Source organism: Oncorhynchus keta, chromosome 20 (genome assembly GCF_023373465.1).
Source record: "Oncorhynchus keta strain PuntledgeMale-10-30-2019 chromosome 20, Oket_V2, whole genome shotgun sequence".
In the NCBI taxonomy this organism is placed as follows: Eukaryota; Metazoa; Chordata; class Actinopteri; order Salmoniformes; family Salmonidae; genus Oncorhynchus; species Oncorhynchus keta.
The window spans coordinates 45,041,944-45,060,418 of NC_068440.1; the positions used below are offsets into that span (position 1 = coordinate 45,041,944).

The 18,475-nt window shown below is 44.0% G+C and overlaps 1 protein-coding gene across 1 annotated transcript in view; it reads right to left on the reverse strand.

Moving 5' to 3' along the window:
• The window catches only part of LOC118381542 (CUB and sushi domain-containing protein 2-like), a 1,147,246-nt gene that overhangs the window by 363,470 nt on the left and 765,301 nt on the right, over positions 1 to 18,475 (reverse strand). The window contains 1 exon segment of the mRNA XM_052473074.1: positions 6,413 to 6,539. Coding sequence (XP_052329034.1) covers positions 6,413 to 6,539 — 127 coding nt within the window.

The window sequence follows — 18,475 nt, forward strand, 5'->3', positions numbered from 1 at the left end:
CCCATTTAGACTCCACCTCAACCCCATTTAGACTCCACCTAAACCCCATTTAGACCTCACCTCCACCCCATTTAGACTCCACCTCAACTCCATTTAGACCTCACCTCCACCCCATTTAGACTCCACCTCAACTCCATTTAGACCTCACCTCCACCCCATTTAGACTCCACCTCAACCCCATTTAGACTCCACCTCAACCCCATTTAGACTCCACCTCAACCCCATTTAGACTCCACCTCAACCCCATTTAGACTCCACTTCAACCCCATTTAGACTCCACCTAAACCCCATTTAGACCTCACCTCCACCCCATTTAGACTCCACCTCAACCCCATTTAGACTCCACCTCAACTCCATTTAGACTCCACCTCAACCCCATTTAGACTCCACCTCAACTCCATTTAGACTCCACCTCAACCCCATTTAGACTCCACCTCAACCCCATTTAGACTCCACTTCAACCCCATTTAGACTCCACCTAAACCCCATTTAGACCTCACCTCCACCCCATTTAGACTCCACCTCCACCCCATTTAGACTCCACCTCAACCCCATTTAGACTCCACCTCAACCCCATTTAGACTCCACCTCAACCCCATTTAGACTCCACCTAAACCCCATTTAGACCTCACCTCCACCCCATTTAGACTCCACCTCCACCCCATTTAGACTCCACCTCCACCCCATTTAGACTCCACCTCAACCCCATTTAGACTCCACCTCAACCCCATTTAGACTCCACCTCAACCCCATTTAGACTCCACCTCAACCCCATTTAGACTCCACCTCAACCCCATTTAGACTCCACCTAAACCCCATTTAGACCTCACCTCCACCCCATTTAGACTCCACCTCCACCCCATTTAGACTCCACCTCAACCCCATTTAGACTCCACCTCAACCCCATTTAGACTCCACCTCAACCCCATTTAGACTCCACCTCCACCCCATTTAGACTCCACCTCCACCCCATTTAGACTCCACCTCAACCCCATTTAGACTCCACCTCAACCCCATTTAGACTCCACCTCAACCCCATTTAGACTCCACCTCAACCCCATTTAGACTCCACCTCTCCTCCCACACACTCTTGAAAATGGGTTAAAAAAAATGACATTACCATATCTTTTGGCCTTAACGAGGCAAGTCAGTTGAGAACAAATTCTGATTTTCAATGACGGCCTAGGAACAGTGGGCTAACTGCCTTGTTCAACTACATATTTCTACCTCGTCAGCTCGGGGATTCGATCGGCCCAAAGCTCTAAGGCTACCTGCCACCCCATATAGGGCGTGATGGAGTCCAGGTGAGTGTCATAATGTGCAGGTGTAATAACGAGCAGCCTGTTGACCTAGAGGTCAGAGAGGGAGTACACGAGACATTGTTGATGATTTCATTCCTGTGCTGTTTGTATTTCTACCCTAGTAGGTTGACAGGGTTAGGGTTGGCAGGCACTGGTTACAGTTGCAATATTTATATTTTTCTTGAGTGGGCAGCTTGATGATAGCCAGTCAATATTTAAATCACCCAGAAAAAGAACTGTTGATATCACATACATGATCAAGCATTTCACACGTTATCCAGAGCCTGACTGTTAGCACTTGGTGGTCTATAGCAGCTTCAACAGTGCTTCTAAACCTGCATTGCTTGCTGTTTGGGGTTTTAGGCTGGGTTTCTGTACAGCACTTTGAGATATCAGCTGATGTACGAAGGGCTATATAAATACATTTGATTTGATTTGATATTTAACATTATCCAGATACTGACTGTCTATAGCAGCTTCCCACCAGAATGGGCTTTAGGGGAGGCAGATGAACCTGTAGCCATATTACTTCAACAGTATTTAACATGAGATCCTCTCTAGTCTTTACGGGAATGTGGTTGGGAATATAAACAGCAACACCACTAGATCTGATGTATTGGTATGTTATAACCATGACTACCACTATCATCAAAGGTATCTAAGTGAGTTTCAGAGAACAACATGTATTTCTGTAGATGTTATAACCATGACTACCACTATCATCAAAGGTATCTAAGTGAGTTTCAGAGAACAACATGTATTTCTGTAGATGTTATAACCATGACTACCACTATCATCAAAGGTATCTAAGTGAGTTTCAGAGAACAACATGTATTTCTGTAGATGTTATAACCATGGCTACCACTATCATCAAAGGTATCTAAGTGAGTTTCAGAGAACAACATGTATTTCTGTAGATGTTATAACCATGACTACCACTATCATCAAAGGTATCTAAGTGAGTTTCAGAGAACAACATGTATTTCTGTAGATGTTATAACCATGACTACCACTATCATCAAAGGTATCTAAGTGAGTTTCAGAGAACAACATGTATTTCTGTAGATGTTATAACCATGACTACCACTATCATCAAAGGTATCTAAGTGAGTTTCAGAGAACAACATGTATTTCTGTAGATGTTATAACCATGACTACCACTATCATCAAAGGTATCTAAGTGAGTTTCAGAGAACAACATGTATTTCTGTAGATGTTATAACCATGACTACCACTATCATCAAAGTTATAACCATGACTACCACTATCATCAAAGGTATCTAAGTGAGTTTCAGAGAACAACATGTATTTCTGTAGATGTTATAACCATGGCTACCACTATCATCAAAGGTATCTAAGTGAGTTTCAGAGAACAACATGTATTTCTGTAGATGTTATAACCATGACTACCACTATCATCAAAGGTATCTAAGTGAGTTTCAGAGAACAACATGTATTTCTGTAGATGTTATAACCATGGCTACCACTATCATCAAAGGTATCTAAGTGAGTTTCAGAGAACAACATGTATTTGGACATAAAGATTCACTTTATCGAAACAATTCAAACATTTATTGTGGAACTGGGATTCCTGGGAGTGCATTCTGATGAAGATCATCAAAGGTTAGTGATTAATTTGATCTATATTTGTGCTTTTTTGGGACTCCTATCTTTGGCTGGAAAAATGGCTGTGTGTTTTTTTTTGTGACATAATCATATGCTTTAGCTGTAAAGCATTTAAAAAAATATCATCAAAGGTATCTAATAATTTAATGTATTTCGAACATTACTTTTCTGGGATGCTTTTTTTTTTTACTTGGAAGTTTAGAGAACAGGTAGATGTTATAACATGCTCATGTATTTATGTTGTGTTATGCTCAACTCTGTAGATGTATAACCATCACCACTCAGCTGTGAAATCATGGCTCCACTGGTTCTAAGTGAGTTTCAGACAGGACACCCACATTATTAGAGGACATACATTATCTAAGGTTAGAGAACAACATGTATTTCTGTGAAACCATAATGCTGTGAAAGGTTATTTCTCCTTATAAAATGTGTTTTGTTTTCCCAAAATAAATTGTCAACAACTGTCAAGTGTGTAAAATGTTTCGCACGGATGGAATTATGCACTTGTGTGCATCACAGGTAAAATCCCCTGCTTGCCGATGTGCGACTCAGCTGTCAAAAACAGGATGTCATCCCTTCATATAGTCAGGGAGGGAATACAGAGAAATCAGTTAAAGAGGAGGGTTCCTAACCACCCGGCTCAGACAGGGATCAGACAGGGTTAAAGGAAAGAAGGTATTAATGTATTAATAGGTTGGCTATTCAAAGTAAACCTGCTACATGATAGGGTACCTGATTCCGTCAACACCAGACTAATCTCTCTCTCTCTCTCTTCCCCCATCTCTCTCACCTTCCCTAGCTCTCTCTCTCTGTCTCTCTGTCTCTCTGTCTCTCTCTCTCTCTCTCTCTCTCTTCCCCCATCTCTCTCACCTTTCCTAGCTCTCTCTCTCTGTCTCTCTCTTTTGCCCTCGTCTCTCTCACCTTCCCTAGCTCTCCCTCTCTTTCTCTCTGTCTGTGAGATCAAAGTTCATGGCAGAAGAAAACTCTCGTCTTGTCCTTCCTTTCAGCCAGTGCTCACTAATCCTCATGAGAGAGAGAGAGAGAAAAGAGACAGAGAGAGAGACAGAGAGAGAGAGATAGAGAGAGACAGAGAGAGAGAGACAGAGAGAGACAGAGAGAGACAGAGAGAGAGAGAGAGAGAGAGACAGAGAGAGAGACAGAGAGAGAGAGAGAGAGAGAGAGAGAGAGAGAGAGAGAGAGAGACAGAGAGAGAGAGAGACAGAGAGAGAGAGAGTGATGGGGAAGAGAGAGAGAGAGAGAGAGAGAGAGAGAGAGAGAGAGAGAGAGAGAGAGAGAGAGAGAGAGAGAGAGAGAGAGGGAGGGGAAGCATTAGAGATATTCCATTTCTCTGTTTGCATAAAAAGGTAAAAGAAACCCGTACAGAGCAGAATGAATAATGGATCGGCCTCCTGTTGTTCACCTCTCCTGGTGAAACATTTCAGACAGATAATGATGTCTGATGTGAGGAGAGCTCGTTCAACACCGGTCTCCCTCTTTACACAAGTCAATCAAATCATGCATTTTACAGTAACTGTAGAAAGAAGGGAGGCGACATGTACGCACAGCAACCAGAGACACATCCACATGTCTAGAGATGATCCGCCCTCTCAGCTGTGCAAAGCTCGCTCAAGCGCTAGGGATTATGGGATAGCTAATCCTTGCTGTGAAAATACTGCATCGGGTGTGTATGTGTGCGTTCGTGTCTGTTTGTGTGTGCGCGTGTGTGTGTGTTGCATATGTGTGTGTTGCAGGAGGTGCGTGCATTTGTGTGTGTTTGTGTGTGCGTGCACATGCATTGGTGTGTGTGTGTGCGTGAGTGAGCATGTGTTTGTTTGTGTGTGTGCGCATGCGTTTGTGTGTGTGTGTGTGTGTGTGTGTGTGTGTGTGCGTGCTTAGGGGGTGTTGCCAGAGCATTTTCATATCACCTTCAGTGAACATAAAAGAGGGAGACCGAGGAGATGAAAGATGTGAACACAATCCCTCATCACTCTGAATCCCTCCTTCCTCACTTCTACCTGGTGTCTATCTGAGCACCTACTCAAACCAGACTCAATGTAACATTCCTGAAGCAATGAGTCAAATCCTCCACTTCTTCACTGTCCAACTTTTATTTTCTGCTCTGTGTCAACACCTCCCTGCACAACCACATATGCCCTCCTCCTCCTCCTCCTTCTCCTCCCCCTCCTCCTCCCCATCCTCTTCCTCCTCAATCTCCTCCCCTTCCTCCTCCTCAATCTCCTCCTCCTCAATCTCCTCAATCTCCTCCTCCACCTCCTCAACTTCCCCCTCCTCCTCCTCCTTCTCCTCCCCCTCCTCCTCCCCATCCTATTCCTCCTCAATCTCCTCCCCTTCCTCCTCCTCAAACTCCTCTGCCTCCTCCTCAATCTCCTCCTCCTCCCCCTCAATCTCCTCCCCCTCCTCAATCTGTCTGTGTGTGTGTGTCCTCTCTGTCAGTACCCATCTCTCTCCATATATCTCATCTTTCGGTCTATACATCTCCTCTCTCTCTCTCTCTATATATATATATATATCTCCTCTCTCTCTATATATATATATCTCTATATATATATATATCCTCTCTATATATAGAGGGGGAGAGAGATGAGAGGGGAGAGAGAGGAGGAGAGAGACGAGAGAGAGGGGAGAGGGGTGAGGGGGTGAGGAAGGGGGTGAGGTGTCTGATAAACAGCCCGATTAAAGCATCTGACCAATTACAGGCCCTCTCTTGTGCAGACAGATTTCACACCAAATTACAGCGGGTCAAACTATTACAGAGGACACCCGTCCACTAATTAACTCAGAACACCAGAGGAGGAGGAAGGTCACACACACACACACACACACACACACACACACACACACAAATGCACACACACATGGATCACTGCCTTGTAGATTCCTCAGGTAAAGCCCCGTACTCAAAAGTGACGTCCTTCATCCACCACTGAATCAACAACCCTAACAAGCAGTAAGGAAGAGGAGGAGGGGGAAGAGTAGAATGAGGAAAAGGAGCCAGGGGAGGAAGAGGTGGAGGAGAATAGAGAATGAGGAGGAGGAGAGAGAAGGTGGAGGAAGAAGAGGTAGAGTAGAATGGGGAAGAGGAGGAAGAGGAGGAGGAAGAGGAAGCAGGGGAGGAAGAGCTGTAGAAGGAGGGGGATGTGGAAGAGAAAGATGAGCAAGAGGAGGAGGGGAAGGAGGAGGAGAGGAAGAGGAGGATGGAAGAGTAGAATGAGGAAGAGGAAGCAGGGGAGGAAGAGCTGTAGAAGGAGGGGGATGTGGAAGAAAAAGATGAGCAAGAGGAGGAGGGGAAGGAGGAGGAGAGGAAGAGGAGGATGGAGGAGTAGAATGAGGAAGAGGAAGCAGGGGAGGAAGAGCTGTAGAAGGAGGGGGATGTGGAAGAAAAAGATGAGCAAGAGGAGGACAACGGGAGGAGAAAGAAAGAAAGAGAAAGAAAGAGAAAGAGCAAGATGATCTGTACTGACCCGATGGTGCTTCCCTGGGCTGCTTCGATGCTCCAGACACAGTGCAGGTTATGTTCATAAGGAGCTGGGTAACCTGGAGACAATATACGACCTGTAGTCTCATCCCTGATGGTTCCCCCACACTCCGCTAGAGAAAGAGAGAGAGAGAGAGAGAGAGAGAGAGAGAGAGAGAGAGAGAGAGAGAGAGAGAGAGAGAGAGAGAGAGAGAGAGAGAGAGAGAGAGAGAGAGAGAGAGAGAGAGAGAGAGAGAGAGTTTGATTTGTTGTCTTTCCTTAATGAAACATTCTCATTTCATTAAAACCTCACCCTTAAAATAAAACACCAAAATATATCCTATACTGCATACTTGTACCATACTCACCTTTCCCTCTACAACACGATACAAAACAACACCACACCAAAACATCTTGTTTCTACTGACATGTTTCTACAAACTTTACGGATACTATTTGGATTTTTCGTCTGCCCCGTCGTGACTGCTCGAGTTAAAAATTATCTTTATGGAACAAAAGGAACATTTATTGTGTGGGTTTCGTGAGTGCAAACATCCAAAGATCATCAAAGGTAAGCGATTCATTTTTTTGCCTTTCTGACTTTCGTGACCAATCTACTTTGCTGCTAGCTGTTTGTAAGGTTTTGTCTGCTGAGAGAGATGTCCTTACATAAACGCTTGGTATGCTTTCGCCATAAAGCTTTTTTGAAATCTGACATGCCAGGTGGATTAACAACAAACTAAGCTGTGTTTTGCTATGTTGCACTGGTTCCTCTCTAGGTTTCTCCCTAGATTTTGACCTTTCTAGGGAGTTTTTCCTAGCCACCGTCCTTCGAAACCTGCATTGCTTGCTGTTTGGGGTACTTTGAGATATAAGCTGATGTACAAAGGGCTTTATAAATACATTTGATTTGATTTTTGATTTGATTTGATTTCCTGAAAATTAAATATTTTGAGTAATTTATTTTGAATTTGGCGCTCTGAAATTCAGCGGATGTTGACGAAAATGATCCCGCTAACGGTATGGGTGCACCAAGAAGTTAGAATCCATTCTCAGGAACACACCTGAATCCCATACCGCAATGACAGCGTCTCCTGCTAGGCTGAAAAGCCATTGCGCAAACCAGACATTCCAAACCGCAGGAAACTAAAACTCTGTCCTCTTCTGTGGATAAATAAATAATCAGCAAAGACAAATAGTGCATTAACCATAGTACCAAAACAAACATTATCCACCATAGAAAATACAAATTGAAAGAAAAGACAAAGGACAGAATCAATTAAAAAAAAGTTAGGACAGAGTCCCCCACACTAGTGATGGGTCATTCGCGAACAAGACGGCTCTAAGAGCCGGCTCCTGTAGGTGAACTTTGGGAGCCGGCTCCTGTAGGTGAACGTTGGGAACCAGATCCTGTAGGTGACATGAGATCCTCTCTAGTCTAGAACGTTGGGACCTGGCTCCTGTAGGTGAACGTTGGGAGGCGGCTCTTGTATTTGGACCTGGGTGAATGTTCCTGTAGGTGAACGTTGGGAACCAGATCTTGTAGGTGACAGCCGGCTCTGAGATCCTCTTGTAGGACCTCTCCTGAACGTTGGGACCGGCTCTGTAGGTGAACGTTGGGAGGCGGCTCTTGTATTTGGACCTGGCTCCTGTAGGTGAATGTTGGGAGCCGGCTCTTGTAGGTGAACGTTGGGAACCAGATCTTGTAGGTGACATGGGATCCTCTCTAGTCTAGAACGTTGGGACCTGGCTCCTGTAGGTGAACGTTGGGAGGCGGCTCTTGTATTTGGACCTGGCTCCTGTAGGTGAACGTTGGGAACCGGCTCCTGTAGGTGAACGTTGGGAGCCGGCTCTTGAAAAAAACCGGCTCAAATAATGAAAAAAAAAAAAATAGGTGATAATAATATAGGCCTAAATGCTCAATTGCCGCTCTTGTATTCGCCGGCCTACTGTCTGAACGTCAGACTAGGCCTCACTCCTGTTGGGAACCTGTCAATCAGACATGCAGGTCCTGTAACCAAAGAACCAAAGTGCGTGAGGAGGGAACCGGCCGGTGACTTGGGAGCCGGCTCACAGGTGACACGTTGGGCATCCGATGAGGAGCCAGGAAGAACAGCTGTAGGTGAACAACAGCTCCTGAAAACGTGAGTTGGGAGCCAGTAGCATTTGGATGCATTGGTGAAAAAAATTCAAACAATGAAAAAAAAAAAAATCTCATAATAAAATAATAATAATAATAATAATAATAATAATAATAATATAGGCCTAAATGCTCAATTGCCACATATTCGTTCCTACTGTCTGCTCAGACTAACAGCCTCACCGGTTGTTCCTGTCAATCAGACATGCAGTGTCAACCAAAGAACCAAAGATGCGTGAGGGAGGGGCCGAGCCGACTCACTCACAGTCACACACTTAGCATCCGATGAGAGACAGGAAGAACAGCTGTGAAAACAACAGCTGTGAAAACGAGTCGGAAGCACAGTAGCATTTGGATGCATTTTAATAATGTAGACAATGTTAGAGCACAGTGTAGAATTTGCCAAAACAAAATCTCATATAAAGCTGGTTCCACGCACAACCTACACCAGCATATGTGAACTTTGCACCCAACCGCGAAGCTGTAGCGGAGCTTCCAGAAACTAGCGGGTCTGCTAGTGATAGTGGTGGAGCCAGCACCTCCAATCATGGAGATGTATCCACTCAGTCAAGTAGGCCTGCTAGTGATAGTGATGGAACCAGCACCTCCACAAGTGGAGATGTATCCACTCAGTCAAGTAGGCCTGCTAGTGATAGTGGTGGAGCCAGCACCTCCACAAGTGGAGATGTATCCACTCAGTCAAGTAGGCCTGCTAGTGATAGGAGACCTATCGTGGAGATGTATCCACTCAGTCAAGTAGGCCTGCTAGTGATAGTGATGGAACCAGCACCTCCAATCATGGAGATGTATCCACTCAGTCAAGTAGGCCTGCTAGTGATAGGAGACCTATCGTGGAGATGTATCCACTCAGTCAAGTAGGCCTGCTAGTGATAGGAGACCTATCGTGGAGATGTATCCACTCAGTCAAGTAGGCCTGCTAGTGATAGGAGACCTATCGTGGAGATGTATCCACTCAGTCAAGTAGGCCTGCTGGTGATAGGAGACCTATCGTGGAGATGTATCCACTCAGTCAAGTAGGCCTGCTGGTGATAGGAGACCTATCGTGGAGATGTATCCACTCAGTCAAGTAGGCCTGCTAGTGATAGTGGTGGAGATGTATCCACTCAGTCAAGTAGGCCTGCTAGTGATAGGAGACCTATCGTGGAGATGTATCCACTCAGTCAAGTAGGCCTGCTGGTGATAGGAGACCTATCGTGGTGATGTATCCACTCAGTCAAGTAGGCCTGCTAGTGATAGGAGACCTATCGTGGAGATGTATCCACTCAGTCAAGTAGGCCTGCTAGTGATAGGAGACCTATCGTGGAGATGTATCCACTCAGTCAAGTAGGCCTGCTGGTGATAGGAGACCTATCGTGGAGATGTATCCACTCAGTCAAGTAGGCCTGCTGGTGATAGGAGACCTATCGTGGAGATGTATCCACTCAGTCAAGTAGGCCTGCTGGTGATAGGAGACCTATCGTGGTGATGTATCCACTCAGTCAAGTAGGCCTGCTGGTGATAGGAGACCTATCGTGGAGATGTATCCACTCAGTCAAGTAGGCTTGCTAGTGATAGGAGACCTATCATGGAGATGTATCCACTCAGTCAAGTAGGCCTGCTAGTGATAGGAGACCTATCGTGGAGATGTATCCACTCAGTCAAGTAGGCCTGCTAGTGATAGGAGACCTATCGTGGAGATGTATCCACTCAGTCAAGTAGGCCTGCTGGTGATAGGAGACCTATCTTGGAGATGTATCCACTCAGTCAAGTAGGCCTGCTGGTGATAGGAGACCTATCGTGGAGATGTATCCACTCAGTCAACTAGACCTACTAGTGATAGTGGTGATAGAGACCTATCGTGGAGATGTATCCACTCAGTCAACTAGACCTACTAGTGATAGTGGTGATAGAGACCTATCTTGGAGATGTATCCACTCAGTCAAGTAGGCCTGCTGGTGATAGGAGACCTATCATGGAGATGTATCCACTCAGTCAAGTAGGCCTGCTGGTGATAGGAGACCTATCGTGGAGATGTATCCACTCAGTCAAGTAGGCTTGCTAGTGATAGGAGACCTATCGTGGTGATGTATCCACTCAGTCAAGTAGGCCTGCTGGTGATAGGAGACCTATCTTGGAGATGTATCCACTCAGTCAAGTAGGCCTGCTGGTGATAGGAGACCTATCGTGGAGATGTATCCACTCAGTCAACTAGGCCTACTAGTGATAGTGGTGATAGGAGACCTATCGTGGAGATGTATCCACTCAGTCAACTAGACCTACTAGTGATAGTGGTGATAGGAGACCTATCGTGGAGATGTATCCACTCAGTCAACTAGACCTACTAGTGATAGTGGTGATAGAGACCTATCGTGGAGATGTATCCACTCAGTCAAGTAGGCCTGCTAGTGATAGGAGACCTATCGTGGAGATGTATCCACTCAGTCAAGTAGGCTTGCTGGTGATAGGAGACCTATCGTGGTGATGTATCCACTCAGTCAAGTAGGCCTGCTAGTGATAGGAGACCTATCGTGGAGATGTATCCACTCAGTCAAGTAGGCCTGCTGGTGATAGGAGACCTATCGTGGTGATGTATCCACTCAGTCAAGTAGGCCTGCTAGTGATAGGAGACCTATCGTGGTGATGTATCCACTCAGTCAAGTAGGCCTGCTGGTGATAGGAGACCTATCATGGAGATGTATCCACTCAGTCAAGTAGGCCTGCTAGTGATAGGAGACCTATCATGGAGATGTATCCACTCAGTCAAGTAGGCTTGCTGGTGATAGGAGACCTATCGTGGTGATGTATCCACTCAGTCAAGTAGGCTTGCTGGTGATAGGAGACCTATCTTGGAGATGTATCCACTCAGTCAAGTAGGCCTGCTGGTGATAGGAGACCTATCGTGGAGATGTATCCACTCAGTCAACTAGGCCTACTGTGATAGTGGTGATAGGAGACCTATCGTGGAGATGTATCCACTCAGTCAACTAGACCTACTAGTGATAGATAGGAGACCTATCGTGGAGATGTATCCACTCAGTCAACTAGACCTACTAGTGATAGTGGTGATAGGAGACCTATCGTGGAGATGTATCCACTCAGTCAAGTAGGCCTGCTAGTGATAGGAGACCTATCGTGGAGATGTATCCACTCAGTCAAGTAGGCCTGCTGGTGATAGGAGACCTATCGTGGTGATGTATCCACTCAGTCAAGTAGGCCTGCTAGTGATAGTGGTGGAGCCAGAACCTATCGTGGAGATGTGACCTACTCAGTCAAGTAGGCCTGCTAGTGATAGGAGACCTATCGTGGAGATGTATCCACTCAGTCAAGTAGGCCTGCTGGTGATAGGAGACCTATCGTGGAGATGTGACCTACTCAGTCAAGTAGGCCTGCTGGTGATAGGAGACCTATCGTGGAGATGTGACCTACTCCGTCAAGTAGGCCTGCTGGTGATAGGAGACCTATCGTGGAGATGTGACCTACTCCGTCAAGTAGGCCTGCTGGTGATAGGAGACCTATCGTGGAGATGTGACCTACTCCGTGACCCACAGCAACACAGTCTTCTATGGACCAGTTTATGCCAAAGTCCATGTCTGTAGCAAAACAAGGCCAAATTGATATTGCAATTGGCTAAAATGATTACCACCGAATTCCAGACATTTTCGGTCGTTAATAAGGACAGAGGTTTTATAAATTATAGCAACAAGTCTAAATCCAATTTACACAATTCCAAGCAGGGAAAACCCTTTTAAAATCACTTATTCCACAACTGTACGCGGGCACACAGGCTTCAGTGTGAGAAAGAGTCCAAAAAGCTACTGCAGTTTGCCTTACCACTGACTGCTGGACATCAGGGGTAACCACTTCTGACATGTCTGTTACATGTCACTTCATTGAAGATGGTTTGATGTCTAGCTGTCTTCTGGACTGCTTTGAGTTCAGAGACAGACGCACCTCAGAGAACTTGGCAGAGGAACTGTTGAGAGTGGCCAGAGAATGGCAAGTAGATGGAAAAGTGGTCTGTTGTGTTAGCGACAATGCAGCTGACATAACCAAAGCCATGAATATTTTAAAATGGACCCATCATCCATGTCTTGCCCACACAATCAACCTGATTGTAAGAGATGCTCTGAAGGTGATGAAGCCAACTGTGGACAAAGTGAAAGCAGCTGTGGAATACTTCCACAGGAGCACAGTAGGTGCTGAAAAACTAAAGTCTACACAACGCCAGATGAGGATGCCTGAGCTGAGGCCTAAACAAGACTGCCACCACAAGGTGGAATTCAACATTTTATATGTTGAAGCGGTTTCCTGAGCCAAAGGATGCCGCCATCTCTACCCTGGCCATTGTCATGACAGGGATACTCTGCATAGTGGCCACATCCGTTCCCTCTGAAAGGGTCTTCTCAAAAAAATGGGACAAATAATTACTGAGAGATGAAACCGCATCAGCCCCGCGAAAGCGAGGCAGCTTGTATTTCTGGATGCAAATCTCTCATAAAAGCCAAATATGGTCAGCGTTGCTGTGTGCTGCTGGTTATAACATGGCCATAAAGAAGAGAGAGAAAAGAGGGACCAGTTTAATGTTTGAAGTAGATGCTGCAGTTTTTCACGTTGGTATTTATTTTTCTTTGATATGGTGCAATATTCTATTATTATGTTTAGATAGTGTTTGTTTTTAATGGATTAGATTTATATGCACTTTGTTTATATACATTAAATAAGTTATACTTTAAATGCAAATGTTTAATATCATTCTTTATCATTACAAACCAATGCATTTTCAAATACCGTACATTGTGGTTAAGATAGAGTATGATTTCAGTCAATAATTCAATTAGAATTGTTTTAATAACAATCATAGTCAAACTATCGCAAACTGTTCGACTATTTCTTTTTAAAGAGCCGTTTGGGAGCCAAAAGAGGCGTCTCTTTCTGGTGAGCTGAGCCGGAATGCCCATCACTACTACACACCAAACACTCAAACTCCCAGCATGCACTGCAAGAGAGAGGGAGAGAGAGTGAGAGACAGAGAGAGACAGAGAGAGAGAGAGACAGAGAGAGAGAGACAGAGAGAGAGGGAGAGAGAGAGAGACAGAGAGAGAGAGAGAGAGACAGAGAGAGAGAGAGAGAGAGAGAGACAGAGAGAGAGACAGAGAGAGACAGAGAGAGACAGAGAGAGAGAGAGACAGAGAGAGACAGAGAGAGACAGAGAGAGAGAGAGAGAGAGAGAGAGAGACAGAGAGAGACAGAGAGAGAGAGAGAGACAGAGAGAGAGAGAGACAGAGAGAGACAGAGAGACAGAGAGAGACAGAGAGAGAGAGAGAGAGAGACAGAGAGAGAGAGAGAGAGACAGAGAGAGACAGAGAGAGACAGAGAGAGAGAGAGAGACAGAGAGAGACAGAGAGAGAGAGAGACAGAGAGAGAGAGAGAGAGAGAGAGAGAGAGAGACAGAGAGAGAGAGAGAGAGACAGAGAGCGGGAGAGAGAGAGAGAGATAGAGATAGATAGAGATAGAAAGAGCGAGAAAGCAAAAGAGACAGCGAGAGAAAGAGATAGGAAGGAAGGAAGGAAGGAAGGAAGGAAGGAAGGAAGGAAGGAAGGAAGGAAGGAAGGAAGGAAGGAAGGAATATATCAGTATATGATTATAATATCCTTAAAGTGATACTTTGAAGTCTACTTCATTTAATAAATGAATATTAATGAATATTAATGTATGATTCATCATGTGGTGTTCGTGTCATGTTGTCAATATAAAGTGAAATAATGGAGTTAATGTCCTCCATCAGCAGCATTGATACGAGAAGTGAACATTAAAACACCCAGTTGTGTCTTATAACCTACAAAAACATCACGTCTGATGTCTTAATACCTAGAGATAGTGACGACCCCTCTGTCTCTACGGCAACATCACGTCTGATGGTTTAATACCTAGAGATGGTGACGACCCCTCTGTCTCTACGGCAACATCACGTCTGATGGTTTAATACCTAGAGATAGTGACGACCCCTCTGTCTCTACGGCAACATCACGTCTGATGGTTTAATACCTAGAGATAGTGACGACCCCTCTGTCTCTACGGCAACATCACGTCTGATGGTTTAATACCTAGAGATAGTGACGACCCCTCTGTCTCTACGGCAACATCACGTCTGATGGTTTAATACCTAGAGATAGTGACGACCCTCTGTCTCTACGGCAACATCACGTCTGATGGTTTAATACCTAGAGATAGTGACGACCCTCTGTCTCTACGGCAACATCACGTCTGATGGTTTAATACCTAGAGATAGTGACGACCCCTCTGTCTCTACGGCAACATCACGTCTGATGGTTTAATACCTAGAGATAGTGACGACCCCTCTGTCTCTACGGCAACATCACGTCTGATGGTTTAATACCTAGAGATAGTGACGACCCCTCTGTCTCTACGGCAACATCACGTCTGATGGTTTAATACCTAGAGATAGTGACGACCCCTCTGTCTCTACGGCAACATCACGTCTGATGGTTTAATACCTAGAGATAGTGACGACCCCTCTGTCTCTACGGCAACATCACCTCTGATGGTTTAATACCTAGAGATAGTGACGACCCCTCTGTCTCTACGGCAACATCACGTCTGATGGTTTAATACCTAGAGATAGTGACGACCCCTCTGTCTCTACGGCAACATCACGTCTGATGGTTTAATACCTAGAGATAGTGACGACCCCTCTGTCTCTACGGCAACATCACGTCTGATGGTTTAATACCTAGAGATAGTGACGACCCCTCTGTCTCTACGGCAACATCACGTCTGATGGTTTAATACCTAGAGATAGTGACGACCCCTCTGTCTCTACGGCAACATCACGTCTGATGGTTTAATACCTAGAGATAGTGACGACCACTCTGTCTCTACGGCAACATCACGTCTGATGGTTTAATACCTAGAGATAGTGACGACCCCTCTGTCTCTACGGCAACATCACGTCTGATGGTTTAATACCTAGAGATAGTGACGACCCCTCTGTCTCTACGGCAACATCACGTCTGATGGTTTAATACCTAGAGATAGTGACGACCCCTCTGTCTCCACGGCAACATCACCTCTGATGGTTTAATACCTAGAGATAGTGACGACCCCTCTGTCTCTACGGCAACATCACGTCTGATGGTTTAGATACCTAGAGATAGTGACAACCCCTCTGTCTCTACGGCAACATCACGTCTGATGGTTTAATACCTAGAGATATGACGACCCTCTGTCTTACGGCAACATCACATGTCTGATGGTTTAATACCTAGAGATAGGACTTTACCCCTCTGTCTCTAACGGCAACATCACTCTGATGGTTTAAATACCTAGTATATAATGTACTACAGATAGTACCCTGTTGGACCAACTCTGTCTCTACGGCAACATCACGTCTGATGGTTTAATACCTAGAGATACTTTACAATAACTGTCTCTACGGCAACATCACAGGATACTTTAAATAACAGTCTCTACGGCAACATCACGTCTGATGGTTTAATACCTAGAGATAGTGACAACCCCTCTACCTAGTATACGACAATATCACAGGTGATGGTTACAATACCTAGAGATAGTTACCCCTCTGTCTTTACAATATCAGTATCTGATGGTTTAAATAACAGGAAGTGACAATAACAGGTACTTAACAACATATGTAGTATTTAATGTATCATGGTCTGATATGTAGTTATAATACCTGTTGATACTAGGGATGACAATAAAATGTACTGTTACGGCAATATCAGGTACTGATGGTTTAATGTATCCTGTTGGACCTGTTGGAGAGGATAGTGACTGATGATTCAGGGAATAGTGGAATATATTACGTAATTAAGCATCAATGTTGGATGGTGGTACATGTGGATATGTGTGTATATATGTATCCTGTTGGAGGTACTGGGATATGTAGTATTAATGTACCTGTTGGATGGTGGGATATGTAGTATATAATGTATCCTGTTGGATGGTGGTACTGGGATATGTAGTATATAATGTATCCTGTTGGATGGTGGGATATGTAGTATATAATGTATCCTGTTGGATGGTGGGATATGTAGTATATAATGTATCCTGTTGGATGGTGGGATATGTAGTATATAATGTATCCTGTTGGATGGTGGGATATGTAGTATATAATGTATCCTGTTGGATGGTGGGATATGTATATAATGTATATGGTGGGATATGTAGTATATAATGTATCCTGTTGGATGGTGGGATATGTAGTATATAATGTACCCTGTTGGATGGTGGGATATATGTAGTATATAATGTATATTGGATGGTGGGATATGTAGTATATAATGTATCCTGTTGGATGGTGGTACTGGGATATGTAGTATATAATGTATCCTGTTGGATGGTGGGATATGTAGTATATAATGTATGTTGGATGGTGGTATATGTAGTATATAATGTATCCTGTTGGATGGTGGGATATGTAGTATATATATGTACCCTGTTGGATGGTGGTACTGGGATATGTAGTTGGATATAATGTACCTGTTGGATGGTGGGATATGTAGTATATAATGTACCCTGTGGATGGTGGATATGTAGTATATAATGTACCCTGTTGGATGGTGGGGATATGTAGTATATAATGTATCTGGGATATGGGATATGTAGTATATAATGTATCCTGTTGGATGGTGGGATATGTAGTATATAATGTATCCTGTTGGATGGTGGGATATGTAGTATATAATGTACCCTGTTGGATGGTGGGATATGTAGTATATAATGTATATGTAGTATATAATGTACCTGTTGGATGGTGGGATATGTAGTATATAATGTATCCTGTTGGATGGTGGTATATAATGTATCTGGGATATGTATGTATATAATGTATCCTGTTGGATGGTGGGATATGTAGTATATAATGTATCCTGTTGGATGGTGGGATATGTAGTATATAATGTATCCTGTTGGATGGTGGGATATGTAGTATATAATGTATCCTGTTGGATATGTAGTATATATAATGTATCCTGTTGGATGGTGGGATATGTAGTATATAATGTATCCTGTTGGATGGTGGTATATGTAGTATATAATGTATCCTGTTGGATGGTGGGATATGTAGTATATAATGTATCCTGTTGGATGGTGGGATATGTAGTATATAATGTATCCTGTTGGATGGTGGGATATGTAGTATATAATGTATCCTGTTGGATGGTGGGATATGTAGTATATAATGTATATGTAGTATATAATGTATCTGTTGGATGGTGGGATATGTAGTATATAATGTATCCTGTTGGATGGTGGGATATGTAGTATATAATGTATCCTGTTGGATGGTGGTACTGGGATATGTAGTATATAATGTATCCTGTTGGATGGTGGTACTGGATATGTAGTATATAATGTATCCTGTTGGATGGTGGGATGTAGTATATAATGTATGGTGGGATATGTATATAATGTATCCTGTTGGATGGTGGGATATGTAGTATATAATGTATCCTGTTGGATGGTGGGATATGTAGTATATAATGTATCCTGTTGTTGGGATGGTATATAATGTACCCTGTTGGATATATGTAGTATATAATGTATCCCTGTTGGATGGTGGTTGATATGGATATGTAGTATATAATGTATCCTGTTGGATGGTGGGATATGTAGTATATAATGTATCCTGTTGGATGGTGGGATGTAGTATATAATGTATCCTGTTGGATGATATGTAGTATATAATGTATCCTGTTGGATGGTGGGATATGTAGTATATAATGTATCCTGTTGGATGGTGGGATATGTAGTATATAATGTATCCTGTTGGATGGTGGGATATGTAGTATATAATGTATCCTGTTGGAGAGTGGTACTGTATGTAATATATAATGTACTGTTGGATATGTAGTATATAATGTATCCTGTTGGATGGTGGTATATAATGTA